The 20,937-nt window shown below is 38.2% G+C and overlaps 2 protein-coding genes across 3 annotated transcripts in view; one reads left to right on the plus strand and one right to left on the minus strand.

Annotated features, from left to right (window-relative positions):
- The window catches only part of ift74 (intraflagellar transport 74), a 22,341-nt gene extending 1,648 nt beyond the window's left edge, over window positions 1-20,693 (plus strand). For both annotated transcript variants that reach the window (XM_051676512.1, XM_051676520.1), the window contains exons 3-20: window positions 65-185; window positions 305-353; window positions 434-532; window positions 895-955; window positions 1,144-1,203; window positions 1,288-1,349; window positions 5,562-5,700; window positions 5,936-5,998; window positions 6,224-6,367; window positions 6,451-6,491; window positions 9,174-9,253; window positions 10,603-10,656; window positions 10,757-10,854; window positions 10,972-11,098; window positions 18,574-18,737; window positions 19,372-19,497; window positions 20,145-20,205; window positions 20,303-20,693. In XM_051676512.1, the coding sequence (XP_051532472.1) occupies window positions 65-185; window positions 305-353; window positions 434-532; window positions 895-955; window positions 1,144-1,203; window positions 1,288-1,349; window positions 5,562-5,700; window positions 5,936-5,998; window positions 6,224-6,367; window positions 6,451-6,491; window positions 9,174-9,253; window positions 10,603-10,656; window positions 10,757-10,854; window positions 10,972-11,098; window positions 18,574-18,737; window positions 19,372-19,497; window positions 20,145-20,205; window positions 20,303-20,418 (1,665 nt within the window). In that variant the 3' untranslated portion in view covers window positions 20,419-20,693. The remainder of the gene's footprint in view (window positions 1-64; window positions 186-304; window positions 354-433; window positions 533-894; window positions 956-1,143; window positions 1,204-1,287; window positions 1,350-5,561; window positions 5,701-5,935; window positions 5,999-6,223; window positions 6,368-6,450; window positions 6,492-9,173; window positions 9,254-10,602; window positions 10,657-10,756; window positions 10,855-10,971; window positions 11,099-18,573; window positions 18,738-19,371; window positions 19,498-20,144; window positions 20,206-20,302) is intronic.
- On the minus strand, window positions 964-4,077 carry LOC127428281 (leucine-rich repeat-containing protein 19-like). The gene is made up of 4 exons (XM_051676536.1): window positions 3,415-4,077; window positions 2,819-3,188; window positions 2,491-2,679; window positions 964-2,276 (listed from the first exon to the last, which is right to left on the minus strand). Exons 1-4 carry the CDS (start codon window positions 3,484-3,486, stop codon window positions 1,903-1,905), a joined length of 1,005 nt encoding a protein of 334 aa, XP_051532496.1. The 5' UTR covers window positions 3,487-4,077; the 3' UTR covers window positions 964-1,902.
- Window positions 20,694-20,937: the final 244 nt, after the last annotated feature.

Here is a 20,937-nt window from a genome sequence, read left to right on the forward strand (position 1 = left end):
CTCTCTCTCTCTCTCTCTCTATCTCTGTGTGTGTATGTGTATGTGTGTGTATTGTGGGTCATAGATGGTACCAGTGACCAGGGGTGGACCCATCGCTTCTCCTGGAGTTTTATCAGCTCAGATTAAAGTGGCAGATCGTCCTGTAACTCAACAGGGTCTCAGTGGAATGAAGACCGCCATGAAAGGTGCACTTCCTGTTTTCTCTGTCTTCATTTCCTTCTTTTCTTACTTCACTCCGAGAGTCTTTAATGCATTTCAGAACATGAAATTTGAACACTGATTTGTTTCATTCTCACTGTTTAAGGACCGCAGAGGCAAATCCTTGATAAGTCATATTACCTCGGGTTATTACGGTAAAGACTCAATGTATGACATACCAAATATCTGAGTATCACATATCACAGCTGATAGACTTCTTTTGTTTTTGTTACAGGAGTAAAATAAATGAGCTGATGACAGAGTCCAGCAAATTACAAAAAGACATTGACACCTTCAATCAGGAAAATTCAGTGTATCTTTCTTATGAGAAAAGGTAAACTATTGTTACAGTGTAAACTGAAATCCAATTAGAGTTTCCACTATGCCATTTAAACCACTGTATGTAAAATATAACACAAATACATGCATTGAAAATTGTTATTTAAATGTTTTTCTATGTTTGCTTCAGTCTCTTTATCGTTTTTGTCTTTGAGATCAGTAATGCCATTATATTTCAAATTATACATTGTCATTCATTCATTAATCTTTGCCATTTTTAAAGTTTTTATTTTTATTAAATCTGTATACTAATCCTTAAATAAGAGCATTTGCTGGTTCGGTGGAGTTTTGTTTTAGTCTTCATGACTTCTGGATCAAGTATTTAATTTAATGTTTTAAAACTCTTTATGTATACAGAGCAGAGGGCCTCGCTGGAGAAATTAAAGATCTTCAAGGACAACTGGCAGATTACAACATGGTACACAATTACATTAATTAAAAAACACGACAGGACAAGCGTTTGTATTTAGAATCAATATAACTCTTTGATTCAGAAGTTATACAGAAATACATAGTGGCAGTGATCAGGAGCCACAGCTTATAATTGTCATTTTGAGATGTATGATGTCATCATTATTTAAATATTGTTGTCTGTCAAATTACCAGCTGGTTGACAAGCTGAACACAAACACAGAGATGGATGAAGTTGTAAATGATGTCATCATGGTGAGATCACGTCATTTGAACACACAGTTTATATAATGTCGTCCTCTTTATTCTGCTCAATGTATTTTTTCTTTTTGTCATTAGCTAAGAGCACAGAATGACAGAGAAGCTCAAAGTATGGACATTATATTCACTGAAAGGAGAAAGTAAGTGCCTTTGTCTCTTTACCAGTAAATACTGAAGGATTTGTCCTTTGAGTGTTGATGAAATTCCTGTAAAGTGTCACAAGAGGGCAGAAGCTGCAAACTGGACTGATATCAGAGTAAAACTGCTCTTATAAACCAGTGAAAACATTGCAGACACTTCTCTATATCTGAGTGCATTCACATTATACCTTAAAATCTACTTCTGTTGAAATATTCATCCATTCCTTGGACAAATTGTATGTATCACTGACAACATTTTACATTTTAAGACCTGTAACCACAGTTTGAAATTCCCTATTATAAAGTGCAAGAAACGTACAGATAGGGGTAGTTTTAAGGTGGGTTATAGAAACAATAAAGTATGTTTATAGTACATGTTGCGATACTTGCATGTGCAGTTTCAGTTGTGATCTTGTGTTCAATTTGTTTATGGCTCTGTTATGAGGTTATATTGCACCAATGCACCAAAGTCTCACACAGTGTGTGATCATAGATTGTGTTTTTCCACGTATTCATCCACCTGTCTCATACTCGTTCCTGCCAGTGATGTCACTCATGATTCATCAATGTCTGTGTGATCTTTGTAGCCTCCTGGCTCGATGTAGCCATCCTCTATAAAGCCATCATCATCCTCCAGATTCTGGAAGCTCAGTGTGTGATCCAGACCTTCATCAAGATCTTGAATGCTCGTCTCTGTCTGTTCTGTGTCCAGACTGAAGTTAGAATAGCGTCCGGTGTTGAAGACGTTTGGCTCCACGTTCTCGTGCAGCCTCTGGTGACGATAATTGAAGAGCAGTTTGTACCAAGAAGGTGACTTGACGGCACATATGATGAGCATGGAAGTGCTGAGGGTGATCACTACCACACCGAGGAGGAACTTCCAGCTGTTGCTTCCTGTTGGTTTCCCAGCAGCACCAGTACTGATCTCTGATGAGAGACAGATGTTGACATCATACTCTTTTATCAGCTGTGTATTTGACAATGTGTTGTCATAACCTCGTTTTCTGATTGTGTTTGATCATACCGAAACACTGACGACTTTGTCGTATTTTGGTTTCGGTTGTACACAATTTGAGCTCAGTGCGAGGCAGAGCGTTTATACGTTAAGACACGTTATTTATTCGTGGTGTATTTAGGCTACCTTTGTTTGAGCTGTTGACATGACTGCTGTTGGTCGGCTCTATGAAGGGCAGTGGTGTTGCTGTTGTATTTGAAGTGTTCATCTCCACAGATATTTTGACTTTTGTGGGCTGAATGGAGCAGAAAGACTTTCCATCTAAGACTCTTTTACCAGGCGGTTTCTCTGAAGTATAACAAGTGATTTCTCTACCTGCAGAACAAACACTTTGCAGATGAATTCATCTAATGAAACAAGTATGATACAGGCAAGAATATACACAAATATAAACAAAATTCCTAGTTTAAACTAAAGTGAACGGAAACAAAAAAACAAGAGATTTTCTTCTCACCTGTTGATACACCAGAGTTATTGAGCTGTTTGATGATATTAGCGAGCGAGCAGGAGCAGTCCCATAGGTTGTCCTCCAAATGCAAAATCTTTAGTTTAGGTAATCCTTTAAAGATGTCTTTAGGAAGGGTTTGTAGATGGTTAGCCCTCAGGTTAAGAGTCTCCAGGTTTGTGAGGTTGTCGAAAGCTCTCGGTGACAGTGTCTGTATGAGGTTGTGAGAGAGATCAAGCTCCCTCAGTCTGGGATACTGTAGCAAGGCCTTTATATCCGAGCTGGACATCTCAATTTTGTTGTAACTCAGGATGAGTTCAGTGAGGTTTGTAGTTTCCTCAGCAGGAATGTATGTCAGAGACGTGCCATTCTTTTTCACCTGAACACATATGGTCATTGAGTTTGTTAATTGTAGTTTGAGAGCATAAATGCACGAAGAGCTGTTTAATGTAGATCATCTCTTTTTGACTTCATATGCCACAGATGATTATACTGTATTTTATATGTAATAGTCTGTGATTCTAAGACACTGGCTTTCAAAAGAAAAGACCTGCATCTAAATGGAAAATGCCAACATAATTCATCGTAAAACGTGAAACTCTCACCGAGCATGTAGTCACCCCTGAGGTCAGTAGGACAGCTGCCACCCAGAGATGATGTAACTGTCTCCCGGCCATGATCTCTCGGTTACCTGCAATGATAACAGCACTGCATCAAGCATACAAACCAGCGCTCTATCCATAGAAGCAAAGAAATGACCTCTGTGTTGTGAGCTGTTCTCATGAAAGTTCTTCAGAGTTCTTGAGATCTCTCCTTGAGGATCACACAAAGAAGATCTTTGTCCTATCATCCCGCTGCCATCTCGTGTTTGGTGTTTTCTCTCTTGCGCTTGTTATCTCCCATCAGCCACAGAGAGACTCATGTTCTGCTCTGGCACAAAGTCACCCAATGTTCTCTCGAGAAGCCTGGGCTGTTTTCTGCCCTGACGCATTGAGGACAGATGCTTGTTTCATTCTCAAAATTGTAAACATGGACTGACGATAGAGAGCTCAACACCCACCTCAGTCACATGCTAAGCGCTAGATATTCTGTGCAATTGTACTGTATTGCATTTCAGTCCCTAAAATGAGACCCAGTCATGCGACATAACTGAAGCAAAGGCTACTTGTTTCTCAAGATTTTAAAGCACAATTATCTGGTTTGCTTTAATCTTTTACATTCAATATCAGAAAATAAGGAGTTTATTTGGTTCTTTATATTCCACCGAGGTGAGAGTAAGTGTAAACCTAATCATTTCCAGGCACAATGATTATAAATGTAATATTGACTTGTGTCGTAAATTGACCTAATTTATTTTTACAGTACGTCTTGCCAGATAAACTTTACATCTCTAGAGGATATGGTCCAACACATTACATTTCCTCATCTAGACTTGAGTAGAACTGTTGTTGTGGCAGCATTAAGCACTTTGCCTCATTACACATCCATATTCCATTTGTGCTCTGTGTATGATCATTCATTAAATATTAATTGTTTTTGACCATGAGTTTAAATACTATTCATACACTACTTAGAGGTGACTGTTTTACACTGTTTTAAAAACAAAAATCACTTGTAAACTTAACAGATATTAATGTTAAAGTCTCTTACCCTTGAGCTGGTGTGATATGTCGTTAACGGATACTTGAAAGAGCTCAGACAGTGTAAGACCTTTACTCTCTGTAATAAAAAACTGGCTAAACATTGACCACATTCAATCATTTAACTTAAGATGGTGAACTGTGAGTTTTATTGAACTTTGCTACACTCTGAAGATGCATTACTTCTCTTTTGGGTTTGAATAATCTTTAATTTGATTTTTGTCATTTAATCTGTGACTAATTAGAACAAAAAACATCCAGTGAGCGGCAGTTCTGTAGTTAGAAACGTCTTGTTGATGAGAGAGGTCAACAGAGAATGGCCAGACTGGTTTGAACTGATAAAGTCTACAGTAACTCAGATAACCACTCTGTACAATTGTGCTGAGAAGAATATCATTTCTGAATGCTATTCTGAGATGCGGGTTGGCGCTGTTTTGGCAGCTCGAGGGGGACCTACACAATATTAGACAGGTGCTTTTAATGTTGTGGCTGATCGGTGTATGTAAAGCTCTGCCTTAATTAAACACAGCCGCGGCCCATGCATTTTAAATCTAGGCCTTCAGTGCGATTCATGCCATTAAGAAAACACAGTTTCACAATGAATAAGATGCCGTATGCCCATCATACATTACGTGGCAGCCAATTAATAATACCAATTGACATTTTAAAAACACGTCCATGCACGAAAGCCAGAACCAAGGAGGTCTAATACCAAGTAAAAGCTCTCTAATAACACCCGCAAGAACAAATAAATCAATCTGATTGGCTGATGAATCTGACTTTAGATGCCTATTCACTGCACTGTTGAGGGATTCTGTGGAAATTCTGAAGGCCTGACGGGGTGGAGCTCAAACTCACACGTTGCTTCGGGCATGTGATTTGTGAAACAGTTGTCACACTTTGCTTGTAAGCTTTTTGTTTTTTGCTATTCTTTGTAGATGATTTAGGAGTGTAAAGCGGTTGAAAATACATAGGCAAAAAGGTCAATGAGAATGAAAGGATGAAAAACATTTATTTATTAGGCATGTTTCGCCAGCAGAGAAGGCTTTGCTGGCCCTGAGAAATCGCCACTGATTAAACCATGTATGTTAATAGCTCCGTCTCTTTGTCAGGAAAGAGGATCTGATACGAGCTGTTGATGACGATATAGTGCAAGAGAAACAAGCTGCAGAAAACATTATTAAAAAGATGTCTGCTGATAAACAGGCTAAATATGCTGAAATGAAAGCCACCAACGAAGAGCTACTGCAGGTTTGTTATCTCAATTCATTGCAATTTGTTTCAGTAGAATCCAATTTACAACACTGAAATGTGTTGCTGAAGCTGGTGTACATGAAACACAAGTCCTTCTTACTGACGTTAAATGGCTTCAGTACTCGTGTTTCATCTTAAACTGAAGTCTGGGTGATTTATGATTCTAAGTTCATTAGCCGTTGTAATCGCAGTTAATCACTCACGTGAGCGTCTGTCTCTCATCTGTATTCAGGAACTGGACACTCGACAAGAAGAACTAGACGCTCTGATGAGCAGGAAGGAGACGTTTGAGGCAGTGAGTGGACACACACTAACACACCTGTAGACTCATTTTAAGGCCTCTGATTGGCCACTGCATTCAGTAGTCATGTCTGTGATGGGTTACAATGCTCAACAACTGTTTTTAGGTAAAAAAAAAAAACATTTGATGCAGTGGGAGAAGACCAAAATGCAACACTTTTATGGAAACTTGGCATGTGTTTTGAATGAGTGCTGATGCTTGTCTCATACATGTGCGCAGGAGTTTCTTCACTCACAGGTCAAACAGGATGCAGTGATGCTGCATGAGAAATTACTGGAACTAGAGAACCGCAGAGACGGTATGCTGGCTGAAGACAGGAGTGTGGGTTCTCCACAGGAGGAGAGAGAACGCCTCTTGAAACAGGTCTCGCATGTATGATGTTACACACTTCATACATATTTATTACCTTCAATTTTACATCATGATTTATCTTGTGCATGTTTTAGGTGAAAGAAAACAACCAGGAAATTGCCAGCATGGAACGACAGTATGTATTTTTAAAACATATGCATGTTAAAAAGCCTATAGCAAACTTTCAAAAGCACTTTGTGTATACACTGATATTGTCTATTTTTCTTCAGATCTTTAATCATAAGCATCATTTATATAATTGTTGGACACTCGAGCAGTTGCACAATTCGACTCGCTGATGAGTTAATGGCACTACAGGCTACAACTAAACTTACATTGTGTTTGAAAAGAATGTTCAGTTGGCACGGACACTTGTGGTCTTGGCAAATGACCAGTGAGCTTCTTCTCATATAGTGAATGTGTAACTGATCATTTTTCTGGGGTTCCCTTAAACTTATTAAATAATACTGTATATAAAACAAGAATATAGGAGCAGAACAGTCTGGTTTCATGGAGTCATTTCTTTTCTTACTGAAGCTGTGAATGAACATATGCTTTCTACAGCAAGCCCCAGAGGGACAAATACACAAAAGTAACACATAAAAATACACACAAAAATAACCCTTTACTTTACATACAAATGAATGTTTTAACGATTAGTTTCAGTATCACATTCCCGTTATTGCAGCATAAACTATTACTGGAAAATCGTATACACAAGTGATGGATGATTATTTGTTTTCTGCAACTAATTGTGATAGAAATGTGAATAGTGAATTAAATCAAATAAAATGTTGAATTATTAGAAGGCGGTGTTGGGTTCGAGTCCACCTTAGTCGAAAGAATTTGAAAAAATTGTACCTGTAAACTCAACACTGAGCCAATACATCAATATTTTAAGTTTGTTAACTTTGTGTCAATATAAATGTAACAAAAACGCACCTCCGTTTCATTTCATATTAATATCTCATAATTAGTATCTTGCTGAACAAACTTCACAGTGCTTTCAGAACAAAAGTATATGCTAGAAGTGTATGAAAACAACACTCAATGAACAGTTATTATTTATAGTTACAGTATGTCCTCCAACACACTTCTTATTGCTTTCTGTTGACATTTTAATTATTTGTTGCTTTTTTCCTAACAAACATAAAGTACAGAAATGAGAGTCATTGCAACCAGGGTTATTATAGTTTCACATTTGAATTTTCAATTTGTCCTTTCAGTTTAGTTGTTTTCTCTAAAATGGTCCCTATCTAAAAAAAAAAAGGTGTATACTGAATAAAAAACCGGAAAAGCTTACTTATAACATTATTAGGGCTTTTCACATGGAGCATGACAGTCGCAAGTGTCTAGTTCATTCACGGAAAGCGGCATGTCGCAGGCAGTGCACCCAAATTTCTGATGTGCAGCAGGTGGCGATGAAGATACTTTTTTTATTCTTTTCTTGGGCAGCAGCTGCGTTGAACATTTCACTGAGCTCTTGTTGGACTGTAGAAAACATGGAGGGTAATAATATTAAGTCATACATTTTAAAAGTATATGAAAATAAAATATTAAAAAAAAAACATCATAACCAACTAAATTAAATTTGTTAAATGAAGTTTAGTGTCATAAACCCAGAATTTTACAGTCTTTAATTAAATTATAAATGAAACCTGTCGCTGCCTATAATATCCTAATATTTTATTGTGCATGATTGAATGTTGTGAATAGTGGAAATATGCTGGAAAAGAACGTAAAGTAGATTGTCAATGCGTTGAAGATACAGTAATCAATAATAAATAGGTGCTGCTTTATTTAATCAGTTTAGAGCTGCTGTCTGAATGTTTTACAGACTATTAAAAGTAAAAAAAAAAAAATCATTATGGACCTCACAGATGAGCTTCAAGTTCAAGCTGACAACAAGAGACTGCAGAAATAACATGTGTGTATAAATTACACCTAAAAAGACTTAAAAGCCTAATATTAATAATATTTTTTTGCTATTTGTATTTTGTGATATGTTGTTTTTAGTAAATAGAGACAATTGACTTGGCTCAATGAAGTTTTTGATTGCAACCATGACACCGTCTGATCCTGAAACCGTGCTGTCTGGACTGCAAAAACCCTTCCACTAAAGGGGAAAGCAGTGACTGTGTGCGATTATACTGATGGTCGAGTCCCGTGTAAAACTGCCTTTTATTTTATAGTACATTGGCTACATACTTTACCTGTCTTTGTTTTCTGCATGCAGACAGAGATGTGTTCATTTATTTCTTGTTTTCTTTATTTTATTTTTCTTAAATATATCTTTTTCTTTATTTATTAATGCATCGCAAATGCCATGGACTCGGTTCGACTCATAAGGAGTAAATTGTATTATATTTTGAAAGCTTAACATTACATAAAATATCAGGAGGTTCAGCTGATGAAAACATTTGGGAACTCTTGCTTTGATTGCACAGTGCTCCCTTTCTTATTTTGGTGAGCTTCACATGACAGGGAGTCAGAGAGAAAGTCAGAGGCAGTGTAACTCTATCATTCTTAGTTGATGTGTGTGACAGATCTCCAACAGAGGAGGTCAGGAATTCCCTAAAAAGCAATTAGTGCATGTGATACACCGACCAAAGAGTTGTTTCGAGCCGGCTAGTGAGTTGCCGCCTCTAGGAGATGCAAAATGTTGCTTTGAAAAGCGCCACACTTATCAAGAGTGTTAAACTGCACAGTGTTCATAACACTTTGTCAGATTGTTTATTCATAAACGAGTCTTGTGATTGTTGAATAAAAAATAACTGAAAATAAAACATCCTTTTGAATAAATGTTGTTTTTATTTAGACTGACGGATGTACGTGAGAAAATCAGCCACCTCACAGATGAGATGCGACAACTAGATGCTGACATGGAGGAAAATCAAGGTGCTTCTTTTATGTTTTTAAAGTTTGTGAACTGTGGGAAAAAAACAGGGATGAAGCCCTTCAATCATTAGTGATGTTTGGATCAGCTCCAGAAACCTCTGTAGAAATGTGAAATGAATCTGACAATGGAGGTGCTGCTCAGTTTACATCACCGTCAATTATTTCCACAGTCTACTGTTCATTAGCAACTTGGACAACAATCTCTCTCTAGTGGCCATTTAGACAAGAATGTGGACGTAATTTCTTAATGCAGTTCAACATTGGGAAAAGTCATCTGGATCACTGATGCAACTAGTCCACAGTACATGATTTTCAAAATCCCCATGTTTAATTTTGATATTCCTGTGTTATGGGCTGCAGCACGTGAATGTTGCGCTGTTGGTGGTTTATTAGCACACACTGGATGTAATTCTTCACTGTTGATTTACTCTATAGTTTGCAGTGTCTCAGTGCTGTCTGTTTTCTTGTTTTGGATTTTTCTATACAGACAAAAACATGATTTCTCTGTGGCTATTAAAGTAAAACTTTCACATGGTCACTTTCAAATCTCATTCACATTTCTAGAGGTCTGAATGAAAATCACGTTTTTAAAGAGGTCATATCACACATTTTTAGAATTTGTTGTTGTTTTGGGGGGCTTTGTATAATTATATTGTGTGTAATTATTGCCCACCTTGTCTCTGTCCCTTATAATGAAATGGGTTCTAAATAAACGTCCTTTTTATATGTTAAATGAGTAACAGCACTCACAGGCGAGCTGCTGGTTCAATATAATTTTTAACTCCCCTTTCCTTCAATAACAGCCTCTTTGTGAAAGCTGCTTTACATTGTGACTGATCTGTAAAACATTCATTGCTGAAATGTTTTACTCAAACTGTTCAGATCAGACTGAAGTGATCAGAGATAAACTTCAGCTGCACTTTCTAATGTTGGGATCCTTAAGAAGGACACTGTTATATGCAAAATGCAGTAATTGTAATTCTTCTTTTGGTATTTAGGAATAATAGTATCTCTCCTACTTCCTTGTCTTTACCTCACTGTGACTGGACAGGCTGCGTTTCTGCTCCTCCAATCAGTGTCATTAATATTTAAATGTGAGCGTCATGTGTTGAAATCTAAGGATTCCAGAACAAGTCATCTTATGTAGAATATTTGCAGATCAGTTGAAATAAGTTTTCTCTTTAGACTGGGGAGGAAGATTTCAGATCTGAAAGTTACAGTATGTTTTCATAGTACAATGAACTCATCCTTTTTTCCTTACATGACCCTTCGATACAATAACTACAGTAAACTTTGAAAAATGAGGAAATGAACATGTTAAAATGTTGGGTCTCTTACCATCTTCACAGGAGAAAGAGCTCAGAAGTACAAGGAGCTGCAGAAGAGAGAAGAGGAAATCGATTGTGAGTGTGTGTCTGTGTTACACACAAATACTGGATGTCTGTTGGAATGACCTGCGTGTTGATCAATTGATTGTTGTGTTGACCAATTGTGTTGTAACAGCATATCTGAACACGTTTGAAGAGAATCGATCCCAGGAGCTGCAGCATATCAGAGACACGCAGACCAGCATCGTGGCTCTTCTGGAACACTCCAGCAGGGTAAAACATCTCATCTCACATACGCTTGTTCATGAGACTCTAACAAATGCTTTACCATCTTGAATTAGATGAGTCCATTTTCAAAGTGAATCAGACGCCTGTACTGTTTATCTGCAGAACATCAGTCGTCTGCAGCAGCTGTCTGCGGTCACTGCACAAGAGCTGCAGTCCATGCAGGAAGACCTGAGCTTCAAAGAGACGGAGATGCACAAGTCTCACATCACAGCCAAAGGCCTTTCATCAGGTTTGTCTCTCTGTCTGTCTTTAAGGTTTGTGCTGTTGTCCAGTCAAGAGTTTTTCCTCCCTTTGTTTCAAATTTCAAACTGCTTTAATTCTCAGACATGTTCTGATCAGAGCTTCCTGTCAGTCGTTGTTCGTCTCTTCTGTTTGTTGATCTTTTATTATTTCACATTCCTGATGAATAACAGACAAGAGTTTGCTCTGTCTGTGTGTGTGTGTAACACAGCATATTGGTTATATCTATATTGACTGCTGCACATGAGTAAATATTTTCACTAGCCAGAACCAAGCGTTCACCCTACAGGTGTGTGTGTGTGTGTGTGTGTGATGATCAATGGGGACCCTGGAGAAGGAAGCTGCCCAGAATGCTCAGTGCTGACTGAGCTTTTTAACTGCCACACACACACACACACACACACACTAAGCTAGCTTAGCTGACTATCAGTAGGAAGTCGCCCTCTTCGACTTCCTTCCTGTACATGCCCCCCACCCCACTCAAACACACACAGAGAGATCAGGCTCGCTGCCCAGTGGATTTCGATCCCATGGGTTCACATGACCATTTCATGAGACCAGATTACATTTTTCATTACTCTTGTCCAGCATGGATGTATGTGTGTCATTATTTCATTAGCATTTCATACATTTATAAATATAATTAAAGTGTGTCACACTTAAAGCATTCTATCTTGATTTTTATAGTTCCACGTCTTCATCTACTGATGATATTAGAAACTTTGTGGAACCATTAGATCTTCCTAAACTGACAACTGAGCAAAAAAATGATCTTGATTCTGAGATAAACTTGGAGGAGCTTGACGAGGTAATTAAGTCCCTACCTACTGGCAAAGCTCCGGGGCCAGATGGTTTTGCCACTGAATTTTTAGATCTTATACTACAGAATTGGCTCCACTTTTGTTAGAAGTTTATACGGAATCATTAAAGAAAGGAAAGCTTCCTCCAGCCATGACACAAGCCCGGATCAGTCTGATTCATAAAAAGGACAAAGATCCAAGCGAGTGTAAAAGTTACCGTCTAATTTCCCTGATCCAGCTAGACGTTAAAATATTGTCAAAAATTCTGGCTAACCGATTAAGTAAAGTTATGACATCTCTTATACATATAGATCAGGTGGGGTTTATTCGAGGCCGCAGCTCTTCTGATAACATTAGGTGTTTCATCAATATCATGTGGTCAGTAGGGAATGATCAGTCTCCGGTCGCTGCCATCTCACTTGACACCGAAAAGGTGTTTGATATGGTAGAATGGGATTATCTTTTTAAGATTTTGGAAATGTTCGGGTTCGGGAGTACATTTATTGGTTGGATTAAGTTACTTTATAGACACCCTGTAGCAGCGGTACAAACAAATGGATTAATTTCAGATTATTTTACTCTGGATAGGGGGACTCGGCAGGGTTGCCCTCTTTCCCCATTATTGTTCTGTCTTGCCCTGAAACCATTAGCAGCTGCGATAAGAAAGGAGGATGATTTTCCAGGGGTGATTGCGGGAGGTGTGGCACATAAGCTTTTTACTATCATTAGTCTCCGGCCCCACTAGATCTATGCCTTGCCTCCACAGAATTATTAATTCCTTTTCTAATTTCTCAGGATACAGAGTCAGCTGGTCTAAATCCGAAGCTTTGGCTTTGACAGCGTAATGCCCAGTAACGGCCTTCCAGCCGGGCGCCTTCCAGTGGCCCAAACAGGGCATTAAATATTTGGGGATTTTATTCCCAGCAAATTTGTGTGATTTAGTTAGAGTTAATTTTGACCCTTTAATAAAAAGGTTTTCGAATGAGGTGGACAGGTGGGCTTCATTACGTTTATCGATGGAAGGTTAATGTTATTAAAATGAATTTTATTCTACAGTCTCTCCCTGTAGATGTCCCCCTCTCTTATTTTAAGCAATTTGATAGCATAGCGAAGTCCTTCATTTGGAATGGTAAGTGTCCCAGATTACACTTCAGTAAATTACATAGGCCGATTGACAAAGGTGGGCTAGGCCAACCCAATATTTCATTTTATTATTATGCGTTCGGTCTCAGACATTTGGCTCATTGGTCCCTTCCACCTGAGAGAGCCCCTCCCTGGTTTTGTATTGAACAGGAAGTTCTTGCCCCGATTTTGCCATTGCAAAGCCTTTCTATCAAACAAATCGGAGAAGTTAAGTTACACCCCGTTATCTCACATTTGCACTCGGTATGGACGAAAGTGTCCAGAGTGTTTAGTTCGGACAATTATTTAAATGTTGCCTCAAGCATATGGCTGAACCCAAAATTATGTATTAATAAGTCCCCTTTCTGCTGGTCAGAGTGGATTGTGAGGGGGGTTGCTACACTCGGTGACCTATATGAGAGTGGAGTGTTGAGATCCTTTGAAAATTTGGTTCAACATTTTGGGATTCACAAATCTCAGTTCTTTAGGTATTTACAGCTGCACCACCTGCTCTGTACTGTTTTTGAGCAATACAGAGCAGAGTATCTGCCCTAAAGCGGCAGATACTCTGAGAGAGATGATTACTGATTTTGGAAAAGGTCATGAGGCATCAGTGTATTACTCCCTGTTAATTCAGAGTCTGGGGGACGGAGCTTTAACTTCTCTCAAGAGATTATGGGAGAAAGATTTTAATTTGGTATTGGAGGAGGGAGTGTGGGCTAGGATTCTAAAAACATCAAGTCTGCATCTAGAGATTCAAGGGTGCGCCTTATGCAATTCAAGATTTTACATCGATTCTATTGGACCCCCTCTAGATTGTATAAGCTTGGTCTCAAAGACACACCCACCTGCTGGCGATGCCAATTGGAAGATGAAGACACAACCCGTGTTTTTTTTGGTGGTGTGTTAAGATACAAGAATTTTGGTTGAAGGTTCAGAGTTTTATGTGTGACGTATTGGGCACTCAAATTTCATTTATACAGACTCTGTATTTTAGGCGATGGAGCGGTCATCAATATAGGGGATAAACACATAAAAAATTGGGTCCTAACCAGTGTTATGATTGGCAGACAAATTATTTTAAGGGGATGGAAGTCGGCTGGAGCGCCCTCATTTCAAGAATGGTGTGCGGAGGTGGAGAGGGTTGCGGCTTTCGAGGAAGTGTCATGTAGAAGGCTGGGGAATTGGGATTCGTTTGATAGGAAATGGGGCAGTTATTTGGTGTTTTTGGAGGGCTCTCGGGGAGGGGCAGTGGAGAGAGATGTTTAGTTTTAAATGTGTGTGATGATTATAATAATAATATTTTTTTTTTTTTTTTTTTTTTTTTTTTTTTTTTGTGTGTGTGTCTATAATCATATGTGACCACAGGGATGTTGTTGAGGGTCAGGGTGGGGTTAGGGATTGGGGAGAGGAAGGGGTAATAGTGGAGGTTAAATGTTGATTCTGGGTATATTTGTTTTGCTTTTCTTTGTTATCTGTATGAATCAATAAAACATGTTAATCAGAAAAAGAGTGTCACACTGAGTTGCAGATCATGACCTATGACCCCTGTACTGCCTCCTGCTCACATGCTGTTCACACTTGATGTTTTGCAAATACTTTTGAATGTTCAACACAAGCAGCACACAGTAGTTACACATGTAGTGTGCTACGGTTAGTGTAGTTGAGAAAAAATGACCTGAATGAGAATGACCCAAAGTCTAAAGGTGAAATCCAAATGATTGAAGGTAAAGTGATGTTTATCCCTCTGATGTTTCTTTGCAGTGTGTTTGAGGATATTAGCTAAGACTCAAACCTGTGTTTGTAGTGACACCTGTAGGATAAACACTGTCTCTGAACAATCCAATCAAATAAAGCTGTAAAAAAACTTTCTTTATTATAAGAAATGTTGCATCATGTTGTTCCTGTTAGTCTTGATGTGATTGTTTGTGTGTTACTGTGTCAGTGTGTGTTAGGGTTCTTTCACTCTAGTGTGCACCTGGATTCAATTGTTGTCAGAGTTCGGTTCGTTTGGAAGGTGTGAACGCTGTTTTCCGAACTTGGGTGCACACCAGTGAACCGCACTCGATTCCGCCTGGAAAGGTGGTCTGGGTTACTGTTCACGTGAACTCCATAAGGCGCGCAGCTGTTATGAATGCAATCGTGCTAAATTGCAGAACTGAACCGCTTGTGATGACGTATAATTCATGTCTTTGCAGGCTCCTATCACAATTATTATGGTATAATGCATTTCTCATTCCTGCTTGTCTCCAAATAAATCACCTTCATAGAGCAGCTCACATTCTTCACATCTCTTGCAATACATCTGCAGACTCCCGGCAGACAAACGCTAACATTCTTTACATCATCGCTCATTCAGTGCATCCATGGCGGACAAGTGTTGTTCTGTGCATATAAAGTTAGGGTTGTAAATACAGAGACAAATACTTAAATAACACAGTAAAACTGATGTCTTCTTAAGTCTTAAGAAGACATCAGCTTTACTCTGTTATTTAAGTTGTTACCTAGTTACAGTGATAAACAGCTACCGCTTGTACTCGCGCTGATGACGTAATCGGGCCACAGTTCAGAACCAAAAATATAATGTGAAAAGAACAGGGGGGCCAGGGGGTGGAAACAAACTCTGGGTCGGAGAGAGCAATCGAACCAAGTGTGAAAGCACCCTAAAGCCTTTGCACACCAAAGGTGAAACAATTATGAGATGAATCACATACGAATGGCCTTTCATGTAGAAAGTGATGTCAGTGTCTGCCGTTAGCACATTCATGCCTTTACAAAAGGTGACACTAATCGACAAGTAATTTTACCCCAGTACGGTAAGTGGCTCAATGCACCTTTGAGCTGGTTCGCCCTCTGCCCATCACAGAGTGAGACGAAATAACCATTTAATAATTTTGCAAAACAACCAAAGACAAGTAAACGAGTTCTCTAGTGAGCAGATTGAAAAAAGAAAATGGATTTCTCTACAAGCTGCAGCAGTGATGAGGAGTGTGTTATTCTGCATGATGTCCCACTCCAACTATTACATGTTGCTGAGTGATGACAACTAACTGCAGCCTGTGCCAGCCAGATATCACTTCAGTTTACTAAAATGGACTTCACAGATAATGAACTGATGCCAGCACCAACCGTCAGACATGGGATACTTCACTGGACACTGTCTGAAACTTGGACTTAAGATGGACTTCACTGGAAATTAATCTACCACAAGCTTACAGTCGAACTTCAGTGCACCTCATTGATCTCTGCCTACATCACCTTGGTCAAAGGATGGACTACACCTTAAAATGGAATACACAGATAATAAATTAATTGCAGCCTTCATCAGCCAAATAACAAAAGACAATGCATCTGTTTGCACTTCTGCAGTAAATTAAGAATGTAAATTCTAAGACTTTAGTCCAGGGGTCGGGAACCTATGGCTCGTGAGCCACAAGTGGCTGTTTGTTAAAAATCAAGTGGCTCGCCGGGTGTCTCACCATTCACCAACACATGATCATTTAAAACTTTCTAGAGATACTTTTCCAGCAGAAAGTGTGGGTGCGATTGCAAAGCTTGAAGTCAATGACATTGTTTTGATTTCCTTCCGAATTTGTCATACAGCCTCCTCCTGGTGAACAAGGTTTGAAATGAACACCCGTCAAATGTGGATTTTTCATACGGAGTATTTTGCTGATGTACCAGCTACTGTGGAAGGCGACCTTTAAGACTGCTCGGAGTGATATATTACAAGAAATTAGACACAAAGACACGCGTTTGACGAAACGTGATATATTCACCGACCATATAATCCGATATCACGATATTTTAAATACAATTGTCAGTAAAATATTTTTTACATATCGCCCTGCCCAAAAGGGAAGTTTTCATGAATAATTGTAAAATGAATTTTATGGAGACCCGCACAAACACATGTACTCAATTCCATATTGCAACATGTTACCTATTAATTTTGGCATATTTGTTTGTTTTTGAGTAGTCTATGGGCAATATAAACATTTGATTTTATTGAAAAACGTTGTTTTTGAAAATAGTAAATTATTCGTTTGTGCTATGGCTCTTTTGAAATAATGCATCAACCAAAAATTAAAACATTGGCTCCTTAGTAAAAAAAGGTTCCCAACCCCTGCTATAGTCATTAATCTTACAGTTCATACTAAATATTTGTTTTAACACTTACTTAGTTTAATCATTTTAGACCATGACTTGCACTATACATAAGTAATATTGTCATTATATTCATGATGTTTAGTCAGAGGGGAACTGGCCCCCACAGTGAGTCTGCTTTCTCTCAAGGTTATTTTTCTCCATTAATCAACATCTTATGGAGTTTTGTGTTCCTCGCCACAGTCGCCTTCAGCTTGCTCACAGGGGTTATAAATACAATTATTATTTAATTTCTATACACAATCATATCAAACTACACAATGATCATTGTAAGATTTTATAGATATTACAGTTTCATTTTCTGTTCATGCATGATCTTCTGTAAAGCTGCTTTGAAATGATGTGTTGTGAAAAGCACTATACAAATAAAAATGACGACTTGTTAACTGTATATACTTGTGTTAAGTGCATTTATTTAAAATCACTGCATAATGCACATGCATAGTGACTGTTAAAACAGATGTTTGATTGAATCTATTGTCATGTACATTACATCTACAGTATTTGTGTTATTTGCTAAACCCTGAATATTACTAATTAAACTTGATGACATTTAAACGCTCCAAGAGTGTGTATAATGTACACAATAAAACACAAAATCCATCTTCAATCTGACCCATTATTAGATACTTCTGTTCCTCATTTTGTAAGTTGCTTTGGATAAAAGCAGCTGCTAAATGAAATTTTTATGTTAATGTACATGACTGTAAAAGAAAGCACAGCAATAACGATTACATAATTTTGTGGAGACACCACCACGTTTTTTGTATACAAAGACATTTTGAATAGAAAGACATAAACACTACAGTGCACTGCAAGTCACAGAAATAGTATTCATATTTGAAGAAAAACACTTAAGATCTGTAAAGTTAATTAACAAAAGGCAAATATGCCACAATATATTAATCACACATATACAGTGAAATTCTTTTTTCACCTATCCCAGCTAAGCTGGGGTTAGAGTGCAGGGTCAGCCATGATATGGTGCCCCTGGAGCAGATAGGGTCAAGGACCTTGCTCAAGGGCCCAACAGTGGCATCTTGGCAGTGCTGAGGCTTGAACCCCCAACCTTCTGATCAGTAACCCAGAGCCTTAACTGCTGAGCCACCTCTGCCCCTTAATTTACAGATATAAGAGATAAGCTGTGGCAAATAAGAAAAACAAAAAAAACGTACGCATGAATGTTTGCTTCAGATGTGAATGGCTTTATAGGAACCCATATTTTCATTTCAAATTGTTTTTTCTGCAAAAATTTGCATTTGGTGTGCAAAGGCCTTTAGTGTTATGTGTTGGTTCGATGGTGAGTTGGTGTTTGTGTTGTAATGTGTTGATTGTGTGTTAATGTTATGTGTTGATGGTGTGTTTGTGCACACAGAGAGTGACCGTTTACAGCAGGACCTGCTGAAGGTCGAGCAGTTGGAAGGGAAGGTCACCACAGAGCTACAGACTCTCAGAGATCAACTCAAACTCATGAATGAAGAGCTGCTCACATACAGAGATCTGGATGCTCTCAAAACTGCTGGAGAGGAGAGGAAGACGGTAACAAATCCACACAAAAACAAGCTCTACAAATTCATCAATGTCTTCTGTACACGGTCAAATCTCAAATTCTACCAGATCAAATCATTTATTGCAGTTACACTATTGTCTTTCACATGCTTCAGAGAGTGTTTTCTGATGTTCTCTGACACCCATCACATTTCCACTGTCAGTCCTCTTTAATATAAACCATCACAGACTATTTCCATAAGAGCCCAGAGAACGTACGGACATCGTTCCTCTGACAGGATACAGCCTCTTCTGAAATGTTTGGCTGCATGAAATCATGTTTCTTCTTGGTAACTGAAGCCGTGGTTTCCCTGCATTCTTCTCAGGTCTAAGTGTCACTGTACCAGCACCACTTTTATGCTCAAATTCATGAGATACTGTAAAATGACATCTTTCCCAGCATATACAGAGAGACTCTAAAGTATATTATATAAATATGATCTGCCTAAATGCCTTATTATCCACTGCTTCAAAAGTGGGTTCTGTGGTGTCTTTGCAGTGTATATATGTCTAGAGTTAAAATAATTTGTATGTTTTGGGGGTGGAGTCACGGTATAACCCATATAAACATAAAGTGGCTTCAATTGTGTTCAGTAGCTCATCAGTGGTGATGTTTGTCTTTCAGAGGCTGCAGGAAGATCGAGTGACACTCACTCAGAGGAAAGACACATTTAAGAAGATCTTACACAAGATGAATGAAGAGTTTGAAACTCTGAAGAGCCAGTTACTAGACAATGAGACCCATGTAGAGGTGAGACACACACTCATGTCAATGTTTTCATATCAGCATGGACTCACACACTGAAGAGTGTTCCTGAGTTTTTCAAAATGTGTTTGCTGAAGGGTGTCATGGTCAGTATTTTTTTATTTTATTTTTTTATTTAATATGGGGCTCCAGTGATGGTTCTGGCTCACTTTGTTGACCGAGGGGAGATGAGACATGACCAATGAGTACATATATATATATATATATATATATATATATATATATATATATATATATATATATATATATATATATATAACAAGTTAATAGTTCTTTATATACACTTACTGAGCACTATATTAGGTACACCTGTACATGTACTTATTTTATGCAATTATCTAATCAGCCAATCTTGTGGCAACAGTGCAATGCATATAATCATGCAGATACGGGTCAGGAGCTTCAGTTAATGTTCACATCAACCATCAGAACAGGGAAAAAATTTGATCTCAGTGTTCCACAGGAAAAACACTTTTAATGTGGAGCGAGTAGATTGGTTTATTCTGTAAAAGGTGCAACTCAATTGGACCAACCAAATTTAGAAGTAGTTTCTATAGAATTACACACTTCAGCTTTAATTACTTAACTACACTAACACATTATAATGTCTAATGTGACTTTTAATTTTCCAGCTGACCAACATGGAGAGAAAGTGGCAACATCATGAACAGAACAACTATGTGATGAAAGAATGTATCCTTTAAATGTTTCATTTGATCAAAACAGAAGTGAATAGACATGTAATGTGTCACTCTAAAGATCCCCGTCCTTCCCTAACTCTATTCGACAGTCATCGCTTCCAAGGGCGTAGAAAGCGATTACCGCCCAGTGGTAAAGAATGTCAACAAGCAGCTGCTGGAGTACAATAAGACTCTCATCGACACTCTGCAGGGCACTAGAAACTGAGGAGGAGGTGCACTTCCTGTCTGCTCAAGCAAACTCACTCACTTCCTGTTCAAGAGCACCAGAGAGATAACTGTGCGAATGATTAAAGAACACGAGTCATATTTCACAACACATGAAAAATGATAATTTCTGTAACACGGCAGTGATTTATTTATATTTGAAATTTTCTGTGTAATGCTTGAATATGTCAGTCACAATCTGTAGGTCAAATATTTTTTTAAATGCATATTATAAAGTTAAATTGTTAAATAATGTCTCGAGTCATTTGTTTGAGAGAAAACCTCAATAAAAAAAAAGATTGTATTTCTCTGAGCGTTACAGTATATGACGTTATTATTTACAGTGAAACCTGTCGTGTTTCCTGAGAGGACGTTGAGCTTTGAAGGTGCTTTTTGAAGAATATTTTTCCCAATCTTTATCCATGGGTTAGGTGAATGAGCCGTTGAGCTGTAAAATGACAAAAAAAAAAAAAAAAAAAAAAAGGCTCTCATACAAGTATCATAGAAGTGGACCATATGA

Source organism: Myxocyprinus asiaticus, chromosome 3 (genome assembly GCF_019703515.2).
Source record: "Myxocyprinus asiaticus isolate MX2 ecotype Aquarium Trade chromosome 3, UBuf_Myxa_2, whole genome shotgun sequence".
NCBI lineage: Eukaryota > Metazoa > Chordata > Actinopteri > Cypriniformes > Catostomidae > Myxocyprinus > Myxocyprinus asiaticus.

Bases quoted from the DNA above. Each gene is read 5' to 3' on its own strand.
- LOC127428281 (XM_051676536.1), bottom strand. From the start codon at position 3,486: ATGGCCGGGAGACAGTTACATCATCTCTGGGTGGCAGCTGTCCTACTG. The intron at 3,189-3,414 runs GTGAGAGTTTCA...ATATGTGTTCAG, and splicing joins CAGGGGTGACTACATGCTCG to GTGAAAAAGAATGGCACGTC. The intron at 2,680-2,818 runs GTGAGAAGAAAA...TTTGTTCTGCAG, and splicing joins TAACTCTGGTGTATCAACAG to GTAGAGAAATCACTTGTTAT.